The 23,183-nt window shown below is 41.6% G+C and overlaps 4 protein-coding genes across 5 annotated transcripts in view; 3 read left to right on the plus strand and 1 right to left on the minus strand.

Annotated features, from left to right (window-relative positions):
- Nucleotides 1-218: 218 nt before the first annotated feature.
- On the plus strand, nucleotides 219-1,000 carry sloth1 (sloth 1). The gene is made up of 2 exons (XM_002057875.4): nucleotides 219-584; nucleotides 652-1,000. The coding sequence occupies exons 1-2, from the start codon at nucleotides 431-433 to the stop codon at nucleotides 750-752; spliced, it is 255 nt and encodes an 84-aa protein (XP_002057911.1). The 5' UTR covers nucleotides 219-430; the 3' UTR covers nucleotides 753-1,000.
- On the plus strand, nucleotides 755-1,000 carry sloth2 (sloth 2). The gene has a single exon (XM_002057874.4). It carries the CDS (start codon nucleotides 755-757, stop codon nucleotides 935-937), a length of 183 nt encoding a protein of 60 aa, XP_002057910.2. The 3' UTR covers nucleotides 938-1,000.
- Nucleotides 939-2,543, minus strand: LOC6634435 (zinc finger protein 93). Its single transcript, XM_002057873.4, has one exon. The coding sequence runs from the start codon at nucleotides 2,394-2,396 to the stop codon at nucleotides 1,023-1,025; it is 1,374 nt and encodes a 457-aa protein (XP_002057909.1). The 5' UTR covers nucleotides 2,397-2,543; the 3' UTR covers nucleotides 939-1,022.
- A 123-nt stretch (nucleotides 2,544-2,666) lies between these two features.
- The window catches only part of LOC6633244 (uncharacterized), a 91,306-nt gene continuing 70,789 nt past the window's right edge, over nucleotides 2,667-23,183 (plus strand). The window contains exon 1 of one of the 2 annotated variants that reach the window (XM_070207019.1): nucleotides 2,667-3,513. In XM_070207019.1, the coding sequence (XP_070063120.1) occupies nucleotides 3,408-3,513 (106 nt within the window). In that variant the 5' untranslated portion in view covers nucleotides 2,667-3,407. The remainder of the gene's footprint in view (nucleotides 3,514-23,183) is intronic. The other variant, XM_032433367.2, reaches the window with a different exon arrangement.

Here is a 23,183-nt window from a genome sequence, read left to right on the forward strand (position 1 = left end):
TGTCTTTTTGAATAAAATAATATAAAATTTCCTAATTAAAACAAGCATACAGACCTCTTTAGTAAAACACAATACGCCACGCAAGGAATTTCCTAAACCCCTAAGTACTAACAGCATGTAAAGACACAGCGTACTGACAGCATGTAAACACACTGCGTATTAACAGCATGTAAATACAGTGCGCATAGGCCAAAGTTGCCACTTGGTCAAACAGCTGTTTTAGCTACCCACATTTTGACAGTTGAAAGCACACAGCTCGCATTTTTGAATTATTTATTTTAAATCAATTTATAAATTAAACTTACAGTTAAGGAGCGAAGCTGCAAACAGCAGCGCTGACAAAATCAGTTGCTTTTAACGCACTGCACAAGCGTTCGCGTAGGCAGTTCGCCTGGGCAGCCGTTTGGCGGCCTGCTTATATAATCGCCGGATGAGTCTTTACAGCAGCTCGGTGCGACGTCTGCTCGACAGTTGGCCCGGCAAGCGGCGCTTTGGCATCTACAGATTCCTGCCGCTCTTCTTTGTGCTGGGCGCGGCGCTGGAGTTCTCCATGATCAAGTGGACCGTGGGCGAGACAAACTTCTGTGAGTGCCAGCGCAGCAATGGAAACTTTAGAAAAAATCGAATTCTCTGTTTCTGTACAATCCACAGATCGCACATTCAAGCGGCGCCAGGCCAAGAACTACATCGAGGAGCAGCAGCAACACCTGGCGCAGCCGCAACCCACAGCCACAGCCACAGCCACAGCCTAGGCATGCCCGCGGGCGTTTCATGGGGCCAGTACATGAAGTTTCTGGGCAGCGCCATGCTGGCCATGATGGCCGGCTCCCAGGCGGTGCATCTGTACTACAAGCCGCTCGAGGATTTGCCCGTCTACATAGAACGCGAGCGACATCAGCTGGAGCCACCGTCAGGTGACACAAAAGCGAACAGTTAGATTTAAGTGTCATATATATATATATATATATATTTGGAAATGCAACTAACAACTATGTAAATACTCCCGCCCGCCTGGTCGCGGCTCACTTGTTCTTCTCGTGCACCCGGCCATGGTTCTTGAGGCACGTCTGCTGTCGGAACGCCTGGCCACACACCTGGCACACATACGGCTTCTCGCCCGTGTGTATATACTCGTGATGACGCTGGGTTTTGCGCGAGGCGAACGACTCCTCGCAGTACTTGCAGCCGAAGGGCTTCAGCTTAAGATGCACCGCCCGGATGTGCGCCTCCAGCTCGAATTTGCGCGCAAAGAGACGGCCGCAATGCTCGCACGGCAGCTTCTCGGCACTGTGCATCAGCATGTGCTGGACGAGCATGAAACGCTTGGCCAAACGACGCCCGCACACCTGGCACTCGTGCATCGTGACACCTGGTGCGCCCGTGCCCGCAGCCGTGGCCACTGCGTCCTTCTGATGCTGCTGCATCGTGTGATACTTGAGCGTGTAGCGGGAGTGAAAGTGCTTCTGGCATATATCACAGAAGTGCTGTTCGCTGGCGCGCGCATTGGCCGCCGCCTCGTCGGCGGTGGGATGCTTGGTGCGCCGATGATACTTGAGATTCGCCGTCTGGTTGAATGTGGCGCCGCACTGCTCGCACACGTACTTGCGGGCGGGCGCGCCGGCTGTGCTGTGCTTGAGCCGCTTGTGCTTTTGCATGGCAATGCAGCTGATGTAGACGCGCTCACAGCCGGGCTGATCGCAGCGATAGGAGCGCTCCTGGGGACTGTGTATCTCCTTGATGTGCGTGTAGAGGCCGCCCATAAAGCTGTAGGCCTTGTCGCAGCGATCGCACTGGAAGGGTCGCTTGCTGCCCTCGTGCACCTTGCGCACGTGCGCCTGCAGTGTGAGGCTGTGCGCAAAGCTGTGCCCGCACTGCACACACTTGAAGCTGTTCTTCAGGCCCTTGCTGCGACGCCGTGCAGCTGGCTCCACGATGGGCTGCGGCTGCGGCTGCACCTCTTCCATAGCCGGCTCATCAATCGGATCTGGCGGCAGCTGCGGCGGCGGCGTTGGATTACCCTGGCACTCCGCTTCGAGCAGCTGCTCCGGCTCTAGCTGCTGCTCATCAGGCGCCGGCTCCTCGTACACAATCTCGAATACGCTGGCCGTTGGCTCTTCCACTTCCTGACGCGTCCGCTGCAGCAGCATGGACAGTAGCTCGGTGCGGCAAGCATTCGCCTGTTGCTGGAACAGCTCGTAGCCCAGCAGCTGCTGGTGGCAGGCCGTGCACAGCTGCTGGGGCAGCCATTCGCTGGTCAATTCAGTTGGCTGCCATTCCAATTGCTGCACCAGCAGACGCTGCAGCTCGGCGTCGATGGCATGCGCTGCCGGCACCTGTCCGTCAGCGTCCAGTTTCTGCAGACATGTCAGACAATTGTTGTTGGCCAGCGTGTGCATTGGGAGCAGCCGAGCGAGCGGTTGGGCTTGTGCGCACCTCCGGAACTGAAGGCTAAATGGCGCTGGACGATGGTAAACAAAAGGTTTATGTTAAAGTGCGATGCAGCAGTGGCACAACTGTTGTGTATTGTCGCTGTTACTGTTAAGCACGCGGCGTTGCCACCCGCAGCTGCCCACTGGCTGCCAATTGCAGGCGACTTTTTGTGTTTACAGCTTATTTAAAAGCGGTGTAAACAGGCACGTTCGCGCATTGCGTGCGCATTGACGCGATTTTGCGTTAACACAAAAGCGAATTTTAACAGTTTTAGAAACCGTTAGATTGCTTGCTCATAACATATTGCCGCTAAACTTTGGGCTTGTTAGAATTCATTAATTTAGCTTTGCAAACAGCTGTTACGGTCATCTCAGCTTTACATTAACAACAATTAATATAACTTGCCCACACCTCCACTGTTAAGGGCTTCTGCCTCACACTTTCCCACATTGCAGCTTACAGTGGCGCATAAGCGCATTTAACAGCGCCAGTGTTACCATATACTCGTCTTAAGTTTCGCCATTTTGTGTGTATTTTGTCCATTCGTCGCCGCTGGTCTGTGTATTTTGGTTTCCCATTGTGTTTGGGGCCCAAGCGCCAAGCCACTTACGCGTCCTATTGCTAGCATCAGCACAGCCAGTTGCATGCAGGCGTTCAACAGCAACGCACGCATCGGACCAGTCACAGCGCAGAGCGCACAGCTATTGGCAAAATTAACTGTTTTTGGCGCGCATTTCAATCTGTTGGCCACATGCAGCAGTAGACACAAGTTGTTGCTGCCCCAGCTAATTGTAAAGCGCATTTGAGAAATTCATACGACAAGTGACAGTTTTTTCTTTTATTTATTGAGTGAACTCTAGTTTTTTTTTTTTTTTTAAACATTTTGTTTACGTGACTTTGTTTGTGTTTGTGTTTAGAGTGTGTGCTGGGTGTTTACTTAAAACTTTGCACACAACACAACATGTAAATCCTTATCAATGGCGTCGAGCAGCATGCCCAAATACCGTTACAAATCCCCTGGCGCTGCCGGCACGCAACTCCATTGGCTGCACTGCCTCCTGCGGCTCTGCTTGTTTACCCAAGGTAAGTCCAAAATGGCGGCGTTTTGCCTTATTTATAATATGACAGCAACAGCTGCTGTTGTTATACGGTCTCAACTACTTAAAGAAATTAAAATATGTTCCGGAAGATTCCCCCACTCAGCGTTGCAACGACCACGCGTTTATGTGTAAATTGTGCAGCAGCACAAACAAGATAAAAAAAAAAATTAAGGGAAATTCTATTAATATGAAAATTTCCCAGAAAATATATTCGCACATTAAGAACGCAACATAAGCATAAGCCCACACATATGCAGCAGAGACCCACACACACACACACACACACACACACACATATCGCTCTCCTCTCTCCCCTCTTCACTCTACTAACTGTCCACTGCTTGTGCTCAAGCACGAAAGAACTGCACGCTGCCCCAAACAAAGGCGAAAGCAGCAGCATAAGGAGACAGACGAAAGGCGAAAGGCGAAAGACACAGAAGCAGCGCTGGGCGAACTGCAGCCGGACCAAAAATAACTTATAAACAAACTAGAAAGCCTGACTGCGCGATACTCTGCTCTGTTGCCAAAGCGGCAAACCGGGCTTAAGCCCCAGTTTTCGGCTCCACACTGAATCGAACTAGTTGTCCGTAAAGAAGCCGAGCCGTAGGACTTCTCAAATCTGACTATTTTCATAGCAACAAAATTTGATTACTTAAAATCAAGGCTGCAATTTCTATATATTTTCTATTATAGGCCTAACCTTAAACCAAATCAGAATTTTGAGCAGATCTAGCCCTAGCCTAACTATTTTGCTCAAAAAAAAAAATTGTTTGGCTCAAATCAAGGCTTAAAATCTGTAAGGCAGATCCAGCTGCAAGGCATCAACAATTTAATTACATCTTGTATTTTATTGTATAAAAGTTTTAGTATATTATCAATTTTATCATATTTTACCAAAAATTTTAACAAAGTCTGAAAATACAACCCAAATGAATTTTCATAAAGAACTTTGAAGATGAGTTAAGATCCTATCTAAAAACTTTTTCCACAAATATTTCATCCCAGCGCGTGACATCTTCAAAAGCCCCTTGTATCGTAAACTTAGGTAGACATTAGATAACTTTATTACAAATTTTCGCTTCGTAGCTCTTAAAGTTATCGCAGGGCGTTGATCATCAATCAGTCAATCAGTCAGTCAGCTTGATGTATGGTTTCTTTAGAGCGCGTAAAACCAATTTACTTCAGTCTTCCGCTGTAAACAGCGTATAAAAGTGCAAAGCAGGAAGAACAACAATAACAAAACGCACAACAAAAGAGATGCAAACAAGAGGGGGTGGGGGATATGAGTGGCTGGAGAGAGGAAGTACCTATATAAAGATAATCTGTGAAAAGTGTGAAGAAACTTTGCTCGCGCCGCTACTGCAGCTGCTCAGTTATTGTATGGCACTTCAACGCCTCCCCAATTCCCTCCTTACCCCCTTCCCGCCCGAAGTTCAGGCAAAGTATTTTTCTAGGGATTTGGCAAAGAGTTGGACTAAGGCATAAGCTGACTCTTGATTGACCAATGGCTTTGGCATCTTGGTTGACGACGATGACGATGACGATGATGGAGATGGAGATGGAGATGATGGTGATTGGGACGTAAAGTGGCTTTCGATTTGTTCAATTACATCAAACTTTTGCAAGTGCGCGAGAATATTTGCAACTTTGTACCAAATTACTTGGGAGTTACCTTTAGAATAGCTGGAGGCATTGCGACAGGCGGCTCTGAGGCTGAGAGAAAACTGTTTGCAACATTTCCATAAGTACAAAATTGATTTGTTGCCCTAATACTCATGAAGCTTAAGCAATTTTATTAATTTGTATTGCTTTATCTTAATGGGTTTGGGATTTTAATAACTAATCAAGTAAATTATGAGCAGTAAAGCACAATACACAACAAGGAGAGTAGAAAAGCAAGTTGGGCAACAAATTCCTTCAATTTACTTTGCTGATTTTCATTTGTATTTCAATTTCATAGCAAGCCATTAAAACGTTTAAGAATGCAGCACAAAGAAGAACATGCAATTGTAATGCTCGCAGGAGATTAAAGTGCTTGTAAAACACGAACAGAATTAGATGAGAGTAACAGTTAGAGAAAGCGAAAGAGTGAGAGAGATAGAGGGCGAAAGAAAGGGAGAGGGATAGCAGGAGGCAGAGAGAGAGAGAGAGAGAGAGCGAGAGAACAAGCGGGAAGGAGAAAGAGAGAGAATGCGAATGAGGAAGAGACCGAGGACAAGAGCCCCAGCGGGAGACAGGGAGAGAGCGAAAAAGATAGAGAGACAAAGAGGAGGAGAGAGAGAGAGAGTGAGACAGAGAGAGATAGAGACAGGAAAAGAGTTGGTAACATAATTCCGACTATTGATGGAAATATGTTGCCAACTCTTCTCCTCCCTCTTCGCTCTCACTATCTATCTCTTTCGCTTGCTTCAATTGCAGTTAAAATGAAAATGAAAAAAAGAGCACAAAAAATTAGCAGAAATAATTTATCAAAATAAACACATAATAAATTGGCAACAATCTGTCAGCCTTAATCGACATTTGTGTCCGAGCAAATAAACAAAATTGTTCCGATTTAGAAAATTCAAATAAATGTTTATTGCATTAAGTAGGCAGCACGTCCGACGGCTGCAATAATTTGATAAAATGATTATTTATCTTCGATACAGCAGGCATTACATTTGGCATTACATTTGATTTTATAGCAGAATACCCTATAAAACTGTTAAAGTGGGTAGTTAGCGAAGGGAATTTACTTTCCATGTGAATCTGTTTTTTTCTGTCCAAGTTGCATGCATCCGCTTATTAGCTCTGATCCGAGCTCGTTAAATTGGTCTGTATATCGTCTATATATATATTCTTGAACATTTACAAAATCCTAGTCGATATCTGTATATGTGCTATATATGCAGCAGAAATATCTGAATCGGAACTAGCTTATCAAGCTGGAAGGAATAATATATTATTAAGCTTTTTGAAAACAATAAGAAGTGAAATACTCTGGAGTTACCGAGTAGGGGATACCCCAAACCTTCTTCCACCAATACCAAATGCAGCTCCGTCTAAAGAAGGGGGAAAAGGTAGCTATAAAGTACAAGATACTATTCTAGAAGTTTCATATCAAAGTTGGTGACTCAAGATCTAAAAACCTAAAAGAAATGCTCAAAAAGTTGGATTTCGATATCGATTCTTATCGACTGCTTAGAAACGGGGCAAGTTATCGATTATCGGAAATAAAACTCGTGCTGTGCGTGCGGATCCAGTCTCCCTTTAGGATCTAGGATCTAGGATAGACATACGGACAGACAGAGGGACATAGCTAGAACGAAAGGGCATCTGCTAGTCTGCCATATTTACGTTGCATCTAAACAATCTCGCCTGGATCTCGAATCGGGATCAGCGTTTATTTATTTATCATGCCGACGTCTACTTGAAGATTTTATTTGTTTATGTCGTTCGCACAGTTAGCCAAAGAGAACTCTATTAATATATCTACGACTTAGTGATGGGTTTTTTTAAATTTTTTTTTTTTTGGCTGGAAACAAAATTTTAATTGTATATGTGGAAGACAATCAAACACTTCTTCTCTCACATTGGCTTATAATTTAAAAATGTATTTTAGCTGTATCTGCTTTCGCCCGAATGAATGCAATAAATGTTGTGTTTTGGACAGGCTTTGACGAATTCTATATTTATGATTTATATAAGTAATTGTGCGACATTTTTCCTTGAAAAAGGCATCCAGCCAGGCCTGGCGCCCCATGCTACATGCCACATGCCACGTGAGTCAAGAGGGTACAATTTTTATAAAACTGCTTCTCAAGCATTTGGTGCTCAGTTGAAGGTCTTCTGGTCTGGCAGCCAGAATGCTTATGTAAATGGTGCTACCGGAGCAAGTTGTTCTTTCCTTCTTTAACTGGCCGTTTCCCAAACTGACGCGCACACACACGTGTACACACACACATCCCCCCCAAATCAAGCACGGAGCAGACAGCCCCGTGAGAGTTGTGCACGTTGGCTTTGACGTCCGTCTCTGACGCAGAAGTCGCCGTAATCGTCTTAGCTGCAGTTAGCCAGCTAGCTACCTGCACGACGGGGCTGCTCCTGCAAATGACAGTTAAATGGAGCGATACCTAATCAGGTGCAACAACAACAACAACAGCAACAACAACTAGAACTCGCGAGGGCCAGATCACAGTTACAGCTTTGGCTACACAGTGAAAGTTCTTGCTTTCACTTCGAAACGATTTATTAGTTGTTTTTTTTATTCATATTATTTTATGTATGGGACATACAGCTTGGGAGTTAAACCAGCATCTTGATTGCTTGGTAGTTCAAATCACTTACCGATTGCTTTATTTTGGTTAACTTCTATAAGGAATGAGAAAATAAATCTGATTGCGTACTAATTTTGTAAAAGCCTTATATATATCTTAGATCATATATTTTATTCCTTATACCTTATACCTTGTACCTTGTACCTTGTACCTTGTACCTTGTTCCTTGTTCCTTGTACCTTGTACCTTGTACCTTGTTCCTTGTACCTTGTACCTTGTACCTTGTACCGTGTACCTTGTACCTTGTACCTTGTACCTTGTACCGTGTACCTTGTACCTTGTACCTTGTACCTTGTACCTTGTACCGTGTACCTTGTACCTTGTACCTTGTTCCTTGTACCTTGTACCTTGTACCTTGTACCTTGTACCTTGTACCTTGTACCGTGTACCTTGTACCTTGTAGCTTGTACCTTGTACCTTGTACCTTGTTCCTTGTTCCTTGTACCTTGTACCTTGTACCTTGTACCTTGTACCTTGTACCTTGTACCTTGTACCTTGTACCTTGTACATATATAAGGTACAAAACTTTCTTAAGACTTGTTCAGATTGTTTTCTCTTGTTTCCTTATTTCCCACAAAAGCAAACCAAAATAAATCAAAATGGAATCATATTTAGTCCTAATTGGGTTGAAATACAATACGTAAACATTAGAGCCACGTACGTTTTTATCCAACGATAGTCAAAAAGCAAGAAGATCTTTCTAGCATCGAACTAGGGGTTTATCATTTCTCATGCCCTTAGCGGTCGGTCGCCTTGCCACTGAGCTGTGTGGGCTCTGGCTTTGCTGGCAGCTTAAATTCCCTTGATAAGGTAAAAATGTTAAAAAGAAAAAACTATTTAAAGATGAATTTGAGATAAATTATGAAGCTGTAAACTTAAAATCAGCAGAAAGACTAAATATTTGTCACCCTATATATCTGCTTCAATAGTTTTTCGAGTGAGCTATAAAATAATTGAAACTAAATATCTATATTCAAAATGTTTGCAGTGTTCTGTGAATACAGACTCCTTCTATCTCTCTTTCTCTCTCTCCCTCCCTCCCTTACTCTCCTCTTGCCTGCTACAGCTACAAATACACATTTGTTTCAGCTCCACCTTTTTGTTTTTGTATATTTGTCATCCTGTTGGTCTCTTCTGAGCTCCTGTTGGAGCTTTTACCTTTCGCGTGACAGTCGCCCTAAGCCAGTTAAGACAGGTACGCACGCGATTTCTCTTGGCTGTCGCCAGCTTTTCAGGGCCACGATTTGAACCTTGGCTTTGTTCTGTTCCCAGCCATACAATAATGGGCTTTTTATCTGGTTAGTCTGGTAAGCGCTATCACAAGTCCCCAAAGACCCTTCAAACAGTTCGCACTCACAGCTGCTTATATATTCCATATTGACATGCGCTGAAAGTTGGGGCCAAATCAAACAGGAAACAACTGTTGCACTCGGATAGTGAATATTAAATACCCTTGAGGAACTTTAGAAGCTTTAGGAGCTTTGAATATAAAATATAGAATACAGTTAAGCTTTTAGCTCAAATTTTAAGTAACATCTGCGACTTTTCCGTTTAGCTAAGAGAATTTTCATTAAAGTGGAAACATGGAAACAAATGTGCTTATTTATCATACCCTGGACACATTAAAAATGGATATAAGGGTATATTGTATTTGTGCAAAAGCCAAATGTATGTAACAGGCAGAAGGAAGTTTCCGATAATCGATAACTTACTCCGTTTCCAAGCAATCGATAAAAATCGATATCGATATCCTCTTTTTTGGGCAATTTTGGTAAATAATAAGAGCTAGAGTCCCCAAACTTGACATATAGATTCTTAAATAGAATATATATATGCATTTGATGTTGGAAGAAGAGGGTTCAGGGTATCCCCTAGTCGGGAGCTCCCGACTAGAACCGCTTACTTGTTTTAGTTGCCTTGCCTCCTCGATTCTCAAAAGTATAAGTAAGGCTTGGAGGCTTCACCTACGAATTAGGCGCAGGCGGCTTTCACGCTGGAAGCTGAGGAGCCGGAGGAGCACCAGGGGGGCGCAGCAGGAGGCGTTGGCATATAGATATGTCTCTAGATATGTAGGTATGTAGATATATAGATATGTACATATGTATGTATGTAGATATGTATGTATGTTTAAAATTGATCGTTTTTCATAAGTATCTTCCCACACTTGCACTCTCAGCAAGTGTCATTGGGCCTTGCACAGCCTGACAAAAGCAAACTAGTCAGAAAATATAAGTAGCTCAAATAGTTAACGCGCTGACACATGATTCTCCCCTTAGCCAATTCAACAGGCACGAATATTCAAAAGCTAGCCACAAGTTAAAGAAAATATTAAGTATACGCCACGTGCCACGTGGCACGAGGCCGAAGCGCGAGAAAGCCAGGCGAATTGTCGGTTTGTGTACGCCACAGGCGGTGTGCACGGGGGGTTTATGGGGGAGGGGGGTTGAAGCAATAAATTCTCATTGGGCAACGAAATGCTCAAATGTTTTGTGCAAATATTAAAATTGTACATTAGCACCGCAAAAATCAATCAAACCCGAAAACGCGGTTGGGGTAGGTGCTGGGATACGGGCAGGGGCAGGGGTAGGGTTGTGCATTGGCAGCTTGTTTTAACTGTATATTTGTAAACATTCTCATCTACTCTCTCTCTCTCTCTCTCTCTCTCTCTCACTCTCTCCCCCTGCTCGTTGTGTACAAATAAACGATAAACAAAATTTTTGCGCTGCTTTTGCTGAAAATTTCGAGCGTTTTTAACATCTTGCTAAATCATGCTCATCATTATTTCCCATATTCCCATCATCATCTTCTTCACCATCATCATCATCATCTTCATCAGCATTAAGCAGACACACACACACTCGCTTTCAATTGTGTGTGTGTTTATGCCACGCCTACCGCCTGTCCCTGTTGCAATATTTCCAAATTTGTCAACTGTGTTTTTTGTGGTTGCCTCCGTCTCTGCCCATACCCCGCCCCTGCCCCTTGGCCCATTTAGCCGCTAAAAAGGACACACACATATGATACATGACGACTTTATTTTGTATTTTTTTCTATATATTTTTTTGTTTCTGTCATACAATCCAGCGACAACAACAATTACAATAACAAAAGCCGCAGAAAATACATATTTTATGCCCTGAATACCCATTGAAAATGCTGTAAAAGGGTTTATTAGCTGTGGGCAAAGTATATAGACTCTTATAGCACATATATTTATATTCAATATTTGAATTAAGTTTTTCAAGCGTAATTCGGTCAGAAGCCAAATTTGGTTAATAATTTACTGAAGCACGACAACTGAAATATCCATCAAATATATTTTTCTTTATCGGTAGTAAATTCTCCACTAGCATCTGAGGGGATATATCCAAGTCCGTCCGAATATAAGTGCTACGGACTTGAAATTGAACAATTAGTTTTGTCCGCTGCAGATCAGTTTCTGCTTGGAGTTATCAATAGTTAGTTGGTTTTTAATGGAAGAGTATATTGCAGTCGGGCACGCCCGCCTAGACGCCTGCCTATTCGTATTGTTTGGTTTTGTGCTCGCTTTGCCCCTGCCCCAACTCCTTTTGGTGCGTGCTACAAACACGAGTTTACAGCGTCTATTTTGTATTTGTTTTTTTTTTTTTTTGCTCTCCTTCACTGACTGCCGCCGAACTTTGAAATTTAATAATTTTGAGAAATTGCTATATCAAATTTATTTGACTTAACACATTCTGATTAAAGTTCATATTTTATGCTCTTTACGTAATGCGAAAAACTCCTTAAATCTAGTAAAGTTTTTCAATTCTCCGATTGATTTGTTGCATATTGTTCTTAGTAAGACTTAAATTTATTTTACTTTTCGTCTGATTTATGCGAACTTCAAGGTTTTATGGGTAATCTAAAGAATTGAAAGTAATAATTGTAAGCTTTGGGGTTGGCATTTCCAAATCGCAGCAACACACTTCCCTTAATTTCGTATGTAGGGCTTGGAAAATAAGTTTGAAGCCAATCCGACAATGCTTAATCCTTCGCCTAAGGCCGTACACAAATAATTCGCATACAACAGTTTTACGGGATTTCTCCACACTCACGAGTGGAATTTCCCAAAATCCCATCTTAGCTACAGTATATGTTTCCGCTGCCACGGCAAGGATGGGGCATTCCCGCTATTAACCTACATAGACATAGATCAAAATTTCCCATACCCAAAACTCGATCAAATCTCATCTGATCTTCACGGGATTTGGCTCATGGTTCATGGTATCTAATTGGCATGTAAATCTGGAGACTTTATTCTTGTTTTGTCCGATTTGCTTTAAACTTATTTCCACAATCTACAGAAGAACTCAATGATAACGTGAATAATTGATTTTTTATAAATTGGCAAACTAATTTTTAAAGATCTTTAAGAGAATTTACTTAATACGTACCAAGCGCAAAGCTGGGGCATTTCTTTTTATGTAAAAAATTCAGCAATATATCAGAAATTTATATAGTATTTGGTTTTTTTATTTTTATTTTATTTGAATTTTTTAACGAACTGTGCATTTTTGGTTTAAAATTGCATTTCTTCTGTTTTTTTATTTTTTTTTATTTTATATTCATATTTTTTTATTGTCGTTTTTTATCCATTCTAAATTGATTTTTCTTTATTCAATTTTGTTTTTCGGTTCTAGTTCTAGTTTTAAATTTCAATTTCAGTTTTATATTTAATTGAGTTCTGTGCTTGCAGTTGCCTTCGGCTCTCTTCTGCTCCCTTTTCTAATTCTCTTCGCTTCACCGCCTCCACCCTCCACCCTCTCCCCTCTTTCCTTGCTTGCCATCCACACTTGTCTTCTCGTTCTGTTTTGGGTTTATGCTGCGTATTGTTAATGCCGTCGGCCAAAACAATATGAATTTTTGCGTGTCGTCACACACACACACACACACACACACACAGAGGCTCACAGGCACACACACACAGAGGCTCACAGGCACACACACACACGCACTTGCCGGCGGCTTTTGTTTGTTTTTGTTTCATTTTCATTTTTTTTTTGCTGTACATTTTTGCAGTGTTGTAAAATTTGAACGTTTCGTGCATTTTATTTTGTACCTTACAAAAATATCATAAAACACGCATTCGTATTTGGAAGGAAAATAAAACCTGGAAATGGAAATGAGAATGAGAATGAAAATGAGAATTGTAAAGCATGAAGCATGAATTTACCGTTGCTCCCTTTCCCCTTGCCCCCTTACTCTTTAGCCTGCCCCTCGTGCTACGTACTCAGCTTTCAGCTTTCCGCTCAAACGTTTGAAGTTTTTTTTTGGCATTCGAATTTTTGTATTCAATTTTGAAATTCATTTATTTATGAGACCTCACACACACACACACACATTAGACAGTCACGCCCCTGTCCACGCAGCTCCTAATCCCTGCCTCGGACACGCAATTGCGATTATGGTCGACAGGTGATGGGAGGGGGGGGGGGGGGTGGAGGGTGCTGTGCTGGGGTTAGGCGATTGTTTGATTTGTTTAATGGCGCCTAATTGATATTTAAATAGCGATTCGCCTAACAAGCGAGCGAAACAATTGCATTCACGAATTTTGTTAGGTTAGTTTAGAGACCTAACGGTAAACTCTGCTTCTTATTCACCTGGCCGGGAAATGCAAAAACTTCGAATGGAAAGCTCACATATTTGTATAAAACTCTCTACTTGCGAATTATTTTCTATATTATATTTGTATATATATATTTGTATAAGTTTTGTATAAGTGTTTACATATCTTAACTTTGCATAAGTATTTCTGACTTTTAAAAACTATAAACAATTTCTGACTGTACTTCATAAAGTTTCCACCAACTGCAAAGGACTTAACCCTTTTATGTTATACCCTGAACCCCAGTTAAAATGTGTAAGAAGGGGTATACTGTATGTGTGGAAATTTGTGTAACAGACAGAGAGAAGCAGCTCCGATCCCATAAAGTATATATATTCTTGATCAGCATCAATAGCCGAGCCGATCTAGCCAGGGCCGCTTGTCTGTTCGTGCGTCCTTCCGTCTCAGAAACTATTAAAGCTAGAGACTTGATATCTCAAACGTATGTAGGTCCTTCTTGTGCCCGCGCAAAATAAGTTTTGTTTCGATTACCGATACTTAGCTCCATTGCCAAGCAATCGATAAAAGTCGATATCAAAATCCTGTTTTTCGAGCAAATATCTTATGTTCTAAGGGCTAGAGTCACCGAATTCGATAGGTAGCTTATAGAATGCTATCACAAATGAGTATTCATTCATTTAATAGCTATCGCCTCGCCCTCCCCATCCAAGCGCGACCTGCACTTGGTGTTACTAGAAGAAAGTTCAGGGTAGCGTATAGTCGGGCACACCCGACTTGCGCACTCTTGTTTTCACGCTGATTTAGATTAAAATCAGCTTTTTGCTCTCATAAATGAGTCACCAGATTTTTTCAATTGACTTTATAAAATAAATTTGTTTTCATTTTCCTAACTTAATTTTATAGCTTTCACTCGCTTTTCCTCTAAATCTACGTTCCTCTCTCCCCATTCCTCTCTCTCTCTCTCTCTCTTTCTCTCGCGCTCTCTCGCACTCTCTTCTTCTTGTTCCGCCTCACTTTTAGCTAGTTGAGCTATTTACACGCCTTTCGCACGCATTTTCCACATACTTAACCGCCTCTCCGCCACCCTTCCCCCACTCCCTCTGCCACCCAATTTCTCCGCCTCTCTGAATATTTGCTTCAACTTGTGCACATTTTTCTACAAACATTTTGCAATATTTCTCGTTTGGTCTCAGCGTCGTCCTCTTAATTACTTTAAGTGCACATTCTTCACATTTCGCTTCTTTGTCCAGTGGCTGCTCCCCCCCCCCCCCCCCCCCCTCTCCCAACCCACCACACTCCTCCTATGGCCCTTATAAACTACTTCTGTTTTGGCTTTTCTTCTGGCTTTTGTCGTTGTGCAAAAATCTGTTCACGCGCTTTAATTGCATTAGCCTTAAAGACATTTTAGCCTTTTCCGCTGTTCCTTCTTCAGGTTATATATAATAACAAGTAAGACTACTCTGGTCGGGTCTGACCGACTGCCTGATACTCTATGCTCAGCGCCAAGCTGCCTCCATCTCTATTTGCCCTTGCCACACAATATGGAAAATGAAAAAAAGGAAACTACTCTTTATGTGAATATATTGAAGGCGAACCCACAAATCAAATTTAATTTGTCTAGCACTTAAAATCCATGAGATATGCTTGAAAAACGTTCTGCCAAAACTGATATCTATCGATATTATGGCATATGATATAGCAGAATATATATACCGAGATTGACACTATACATTGCACAAAAAAATACAAAACCCTTTCATATGTTGGGTTCAGGGTATCAAAATCCGTCAAGAATCAACGCCTCGTCTTGCTGTTCTGTTGTTGTCGAGGCTCGGTTGCTGTGCAAATTGAATTGCAAAATGCCAGCATTTCCATAAATAAAGGCTAACAATTTCCTGACACACCCACAACCGGGAAGTCATGTGTATGTGTGTCTAGTGCATGACATGCTAGAATTAATTCAATAATCCAAGTCAAGGCAGCTCAAGGGTATCCGAGCACTCAGAATCCTAGCCCAACTAGGCGCAGATGAAAGCAGAGCTGACAGCCTACACAGAGAAATATGAAACCCATGCCAAGTGCATAAAAATGCTCGACTATGTAAAGGGAAAACTTTCATAGCTTCAGTTTTTGGCATTAATGTGAGCTAATAAATGGATCGGGGGCAGGTTTCCAAAAGGTATGCTATACGAGTGCATCAAAAACTGAAGAGTAATATCGATAATTATCGATTTACAGCAAATTAAAATTGTAAATTAATTAATTATTCGTTTTGAACAAGAGCATAGATAGCAAATTTGGCGTATTAAGCTCTTATAATTATCGAGTTTAATTATAGAAACCCCGTCTCAAAATCGATACTTATCGATAATACTTATGAAAATGCATGGAGATATCGCCAACAACATGATGAGCGTGATATAGAAGAAAATATATGATTTATTACATTTCTTGTTTCTAGCTTTAGTAAATTTCGAGTGCATTCCGACGGACGACTTACTAACAGTTCAACCGAACGATTACTTTTATAACCTTTTCTGACTACTGCTTTCTTTTGCCTGCTGCATCGATTTGCAGAAACCTCTTAAAGCCTTTTTCCAATATTCGATGGTTCTAGGATCTATAAATGTAGCGTGTCTTATTTCTCTTTATTATTATTGTTCTACTTATGTCCCCAGCTTTCCGAGCACGATTTTAGCGTGTCACGACGACTATCATAATTAAAAACGCATTGCTGGCGAAATGTGTGACTACAAGCGGCTTAGTCTCTGCACCCACTTTCACACACACGCTCACGCCCACCACCAACTGCCGCCCCACCACATACGGGTAGCGGCGAGGCTTGTTCGCACATTGTCACAGCATGCGGCATAGCACAACAGCCACGCCCACAGCACAAGCAGACAAGACCACGTTTGAACATTAGACACAACGAGCTGGCGACAGCCTTTAATGAGACTGGCCGCCGGGCCAGAGTTGCCAGGTAGTTGAGGCGAAAGAGTTAACTACCTGTTAGCCAGTTGCTGTTGCCTGCTGCGCCCAGTTTCTATTGAGCTGACCGCAAAGTTGGCCAAACGACATTTGAATTTGACAATTTTTTCGACACAAAAAAACGCGAAAGCGCGCTCCAGCCAGCGTTGCCACACTGGCCAATACCCTGTGCACAAGTGTACACAGCTGCTGTGCTGCTTCTTTTAGCATTATGTAAATTTTTATGCTATAAAACTTTTGTCGAAGCTAAAATCTTTACCGATTTCCCCTGATCTTTTTGGACTCAACTCTTTGGCTTGACTCCATGACTTCTTCTGCATTTTACATACATTCCCATTAGCTTCAGCATGCCCTTTCTCAACCATTTTTAATGGGTATAAGCTATGACAAAATTAATTTTAGTTATGCTTCTGCTCTGTCCCACTCTTGCTCTCTCCCTCTCCCCCTCTCTGCTCCTCTTGCGCTCGCTTTCTCTGGGGACTTTTCGGCTGGGGATTAATTTGGTAAGCGGCTCAATGCATAATTAACCAAAATGAAGCAGCTGCCACGCCTCCCTCTAATGGACGACCAGACTCACACAGCTCCAGGCACAGCTCCATTTAAATTAACCACAAAAATTGCCAGAATTCAATGCACGCTGCCTGGGCTGAGCTGCTTACCTTTCATCCCCCCCTCTCTCTCTCTCTCTCTCTCTCTCTCTCTCTCTTGCTATTTCTCTCTCTGTGTAATTAGTGACATTTTGGGCCAGGCCCGCAAAATGCATTGTTTGCCAGTGCGAATTTGGTGAACAGAAATCGCATTTCACAAGGCGAATTCAATGGACAGGTCCTGCTGCCCTGCTGCCCCCACCCAGCCTGACCCCCCTCTGACCTGTAATGGATGCCCCAAATGTAAGCTCAGGTTTATCGTATGTGTGTGTGCGTGTGTGTGTGTATGTGTATGTGTGTGTGCTGTCAACAATGTCCATCGTGCTGAAATTGCAATGCGGAAAGAGGCGACAAGAATGTTCATGTTCAAGTGTTATTATCCTAGATGCCAAAATAGATAATGTTCTGGTTTCGGTTCAAGGCCATAATTCTGAACGATTTGAGGTTATAGCTAGTTTGCTTAGCCCTATTAACTATAATTTAATTGACACTTCTATCGCTTATCTGTGACTTTATTCCGCTCAATTAAATGTAACTTAAATGCTTTAATTTGTTTTATTCAGACTGCGCTCAACTAGTTTGTACATCAAATTGAACGTCCTCCATGGTCACTTGCATGCATATTTATGTATATATCATATATATGTCATGCTGATAACTTGACTTGGCATTATTCTCTCAAGCACCCATTCGTTTTGCGATCAAGTAACATTATTTTTATTTCTGTTAAATTTCGGTGCTCTTCATTGACATTTGTCCACCATGGTCTCTTTTATTTCTAAGTGCAATTACCGTTTTAAGGCCACAAATGTTCGACAGGGTGTCCTCCATGGTTATTCAAGTTTGATCTTGTCTTGTTTGCCTGGTCTTCATGATTAACCAAACTCGAGCCAAACTCTTTTCCTTGTTTGCTCTTAAATATTGACCATGTTCGCTTTAACCCTTTTCTCAATAATTGTTTCTTGAATATTGTTAATTAAGCATTTTATTTGGGTCATTTGGTATTTTCTGAACTTTGTGAACAGAACCTCAAATTTACATTGTCTGCTTGTGTCTCCTATTTAAGAAACTTCATCAAATCCCATTTAACTATCTTCGTTATAGATTATTTAACTATCTGATTGTCCTCCTTGGTCACTTTAATCGCAATTAAGTAGTTAATAGTTCTTCTAGATTTTTCATGTTCATCAATATAATTTTTGTCAATGGTCAATTAAAGCGCAGTCGTTTTTGTCCTTCTCCCCATTGTTGTACCAACAACATAATTGACCTCCATGGTCACTTTTGCTTTGTTTACTTAATTACTTTTTATTTTCAGCAAGTTCTCATTTGCGCAGCTTTAAAAGTTTTGAAGCTCTCTCAAATATTTTGGTTTCTTTTGCCATCCACTCGAGTAATTGCAGTTGGACTAACGCAACCACAGGCACATTTAACACACGCTCAACACATACACAAACACACACATATGCGCACACACTCAGCTGGAATAGTGCAAGAAGCACTTGAAAGTTTGTCGTACATTTGCGAAATGAAAAACACGTTACAACTGCAACTGCAACTGCAACAACAACTTTGAACAGCAACTTCAAATGCAGATACGAGTGCGAAATGCAGATACAGATACAAATTAAGATGCAGATACAGATACAAATGAAAATGCAGATTCAAGTGCAGTTACAATTACAAGAACTTCTACAAGTACAGATACAGATACAGATACAGATACAGATACAGATACAGATACAGATACAGATACAGATACAGATACAGATACAGATACAGATATATTGGAAAATACCTAGTTATATCTACTGCACGGTGTGTCCAAAATGTATGGCACCTTTTTTTCGCGCGAACAACTAAAATTAAGTTACAAATTGATCTTTAAGCTTTAATAAAAACTAGAAAGAATGTTTTTTTTTGGCTGGGGAGACCCGCAACCAAGAGCTTCTCATTCTTCCCTTTAGCCAATGCTATGTGTGGATCGAATATACTTGATTAGCTTCGGTGTTTGTAGTCAGATCTGTGTAAAATCTGCAAGGCTTCAATATGGCAAGGCCTTGGTCTTTATCTCTTTTATTAAGGGTCTTACAATTTTGGAGCGAACGAATAAGCGTATTTTCCACAGGAAGTTACATTTCAAATTTGGGTTCTCTAGTTCTAATAATAAATTTTGAGATATGCCAATAAAACCTTGTCTCAAAATCGATTTTTATCGATATTTAGAAAATAACAGTTGATATCGACAAGAAAAATTGATTTCATTTAAAATATCAAGGGATTTGCTTTTGTAGTTCCTGAGCTGATCGACAAAAGCAGCCCAAAGTCTGCGTCGTCAGTATGCAGCAGGTGCTTAGCACGCATTTATCATTGTTTCTGCCAAATTGCAATAAAACACAGGTTAAGAAATTAATTTTCCGGACAGTTGATTGAGTTATTTGTAAAATAGAGCACAAAATTGTTTCGCAATTAGTGTGTGAAATCAATTGTGGTTGCATACACGTGCATTAACTTTTGCCCGGGACTGTGCGCCTGGCTCATTCATCAATTTGATTTAGATAAATGCGAAATGAAGCGTTAAAGGCCAAGGTGCGTGTGTGTGTGCGTGTCGGTGGGTTTTTGTGTTTGTTTATTTGTGTTATGCGTATCAAGTTGTTAGCCAAACATGCCACTTGCCACATGCCGCAACCCATTCAGAACTTGCCCTCCAATTTGCATATACGCATTTTCCCACAGACACAAACGGCAAAAAGCCAAACAAATTACAAGGTCTGGCCACAAGGCACAAAGTCAAAAGTGCCCTTATAATTATGGACACACACACACACGCACACATATACAGACACGCACACATTGTAACTGGAGCTTGAATACATGCTTAGAAATCAATTCCTGTTGGCGATAAACGATAAACGATAAGCGATAAGACGGCAAACAAACAACGCGCAAACCTTTTACACAAAGCCCAAATAGCATAAAGGACGAGACACAAAAGCATCGCGCACAAAAGGATAAAAGGCAGCCCATATACCCCACTGTTCCCCCTGCCTCTAGCCACGCCCCAGTTGGGTCAAGCGTCTCGGCGCGCATTAGGCGAGCCCCTAAAAACAAAACAAAAAAAAAAAAACAAAGACAAGAACAAACAAAAACCGCAAGGTCTACATTTAAGTAAAGGCTTATCAACAATGATTTTTCTATTAACTTTTAAATTTTAACCAGCTAGTAATGTTACCGAAAATAAATGTTTTGAAATGTCGAATTTCCTTAGTATATGAGCACAAAAATAACGTATACGACCGGCTTCCGCCTAATTTCCGACCGCGAATGTGAAGTTCCTCGAAATATTTCAAGTCTTTCGGTTTGATCTGTGGAAGTGAATTTAGCAGAGTTATGTTTATAATACTGAAACCCATTGGAAATATATTGAGCTTCTCGCTCCACCCGCTGTTCCTTTAAAGAAAACACTTTTCGATTGAAATTTTCATAAAATTTGTATTAATTTGGCTATCCCGTTAAAAGTTGTACATATGCTTGATTTGGTCACCAAAGTATTTTTATCTCAAAAAGTTGTGTGTGCGTCTTAAAAGCGTCCCCATTTTGTACCAAAGCCCAGATGGGTGTCGGCTATTGCTTCGGCTTGTGGAGCTCGGTCTGCTGGGTCTTGCGCTTGGCCCCATTGCGATTTATGGCATTTGCCGGTGACTGTTCCCGCAGTGTGATCGTTGCCAATTGGCGCAGTGGTATTACCTCGCCGGCAGCGTTGGGATACTGCGGCTGCTGTCCAATTGTCCAGCCCAGTTTGACCAGCTGGCGCTGCAGCTCCTCCTGTGTGCGCTGCGACATGCCTTGTGCCGAGTATCGAAAATTCACTTTGACTTTTTTTAGAATTGCAAACTCAAGAACAAAATTATTAGCGAGGGTTTCTACAAATTTACTTTAACTGTAACGAGTTTTCAAATCATGTATATTTGCAAACTTGTGTTCTGTTCGAATGCTTCGTTGTAAAATGAGCATTTGTGCCCGGGCTCGACACAAGCCTGAACCTTAAGTCACGGCTAAGTTGATAAAAAGCACAAATTGATGGAAAAAGAAATTATAGACATTTCAAAGCCTTCTAAGAAGTTGCTTTCTGGTCTTTTTATGAAAGGGGGAGATTACAATAATTGATAAAGTAATAAAGAGCATTTGATAAAGTATTATAAAATATATATTATTGATTGTCAAAGTACTCGAAATAGAAGAGCATCAAAATACTATTAGTGATTCAATTAATTCGAATTTTTGAATAGCTTCGAAGCTTACAGTCTAATCTTCATAGAAATGTGCAGCAAAAGTAACCAATTTTAATTAAATTAAAATTAATTAAGTATAAAAAATTGTTGGTATTTACCTGTATAGACTTAACAGCTCTTTATTTGAATAGCTTTCATGTTCTGTCATGTCTAATGGAAAATCCTTAACCATCAGCTTAGATTAAGGGCATCTCTCAGTCGACTTGGCAGCCTTGCTTTTTCGTTTCTTGGGCTTGGTGGGGGAATTGTCTTTTAAACGCATTCGGATTGCTCCTTTTCTTTTCTTTCCCTTTCTTTACTTTTCATTCTATTTTGTTATAACGCAAAAGAAATCATAAAATTAAATATGCGTAGCATACTTTTTGGGGTGGCGGCTGCAATTGACTTAATATCTGTTGGGCAGACAATCAAAACAACAGGCCACTAAAGGGCTGTCCGGAGCGGAGGGGGTGGCTTGTGTGGGTGAGTTGCCAGAAAAAAATACCCAAAAACCGCAAAAGTTGCGCGCCAGCCAAATCTTAAACCAAAATGGACGCAATTGATGTGAAGCAGAAAAAAGTCTTTGATAGCAGGGGGGATAGCTATAAAAGGGGCGAGTTTTGTGTTTTGTGGCTTGGGGCAGGCCTATCAAATGGTTATGAGGCAAGTTTCGTGAATGCGGCTTCGATTTGCAACGCTTAGTTGCACGCATTCTGTTTGGGCCCAACGGGGCGGGCCAGGGGCGGCGGGCACACTTTGGCCATTGAGCTCTGGGATTCTGACCTGCTGTTCTCTTCTGTTTACCTTATTCCTGTTGTTGTTGTGCTTGCTGCTTCATTTGATGACTGCAATTATGGCGTCATTTACATTTTGCCTTGAAATAGAATGATTGCCCCGCCACAGCACCCCCCCTTTCTGGTACCATTCGCCTTCGCCCTGCTGCGGCCTCTGACAAGCTTGGCGAGCAGTTTTGCAGTTGTTTTTACATTGTATACTCTGTACGCATTGTAAATGCCTAAAAATCGGGCAGATTAGTTTGGAGCAAGTGCTTGTAACAGGCAGCAGTATTTTGATCGATATTGCTACATAATTCCCTCAAATCGATGACTATCGATTGCGAGGCACAACTGGCACCTTATAGAAGCTGTTTACAACATATTTGCTATGTTTCTGCACGCATAACATATACAGTTAAATATTACTTCCATAAAAATTGATAAATGGTCGACGCCTGCATCTATAGGGTAGCCGCTAGTCGAGTACACCCGGCCAAAGCACTCTTGTTTTGCTGCCCGTGCTATATTGTTATTGTTATTTCTATTTCAATGCCACTTTGGTCGTTGAAGCGCGCTGCTAAGTATGCTACACATTTTCTTTCAATTTTCTTTGTTTTTCAACTGGGCGTATCTAAGCAGGGCGCGGGTTTGTGGCACGTTTATAGATGTTTGTATTATGCTGAGAAATGGCTTTTAGCAGCTGCAACAGCCCCTCGCCAAGCAAATGATAAATGCAGCTCACCAATGGGCGACCAAAATTGAACATTTTGAGGGTTAGAGAATGTTTTCAACAACAGCCCTAACGACATAAATCAAGCTGCAAACTCAGGCTAGTTAGTATCTTAATTCGTATATATTATATTCTTTGTTAATAAAGAAAAGATGCAAGCCGTAAAGCCCATTGATGAGTCGGCAACCGACTGTGTTATATGTGTTTTTTATAAACATATAAAATCTATATGTCTAGCTCTTGTCTGAGATTTTGTAGCTTAACTTGGATACCTTCTTCGACACATCGGTTTAACATTTAATTCTTCTCGCATAGCAACGCAACGCAAAATCCAG

This window comes from Drosophila virilis, chromosome X, assembly GCF_030788295.1.
Source record: "Drosophila virilis strain 15010-1051.87 chromosome X, Dvir_AGI_RSII-ME, whole genome shotgun sequence".
Lineage (NCBI taxonomy): Eukaryota > Metazoa > Arthropoda > Insecta > Diptera > Drosophilidae > Drosophila > Drosophila virilis.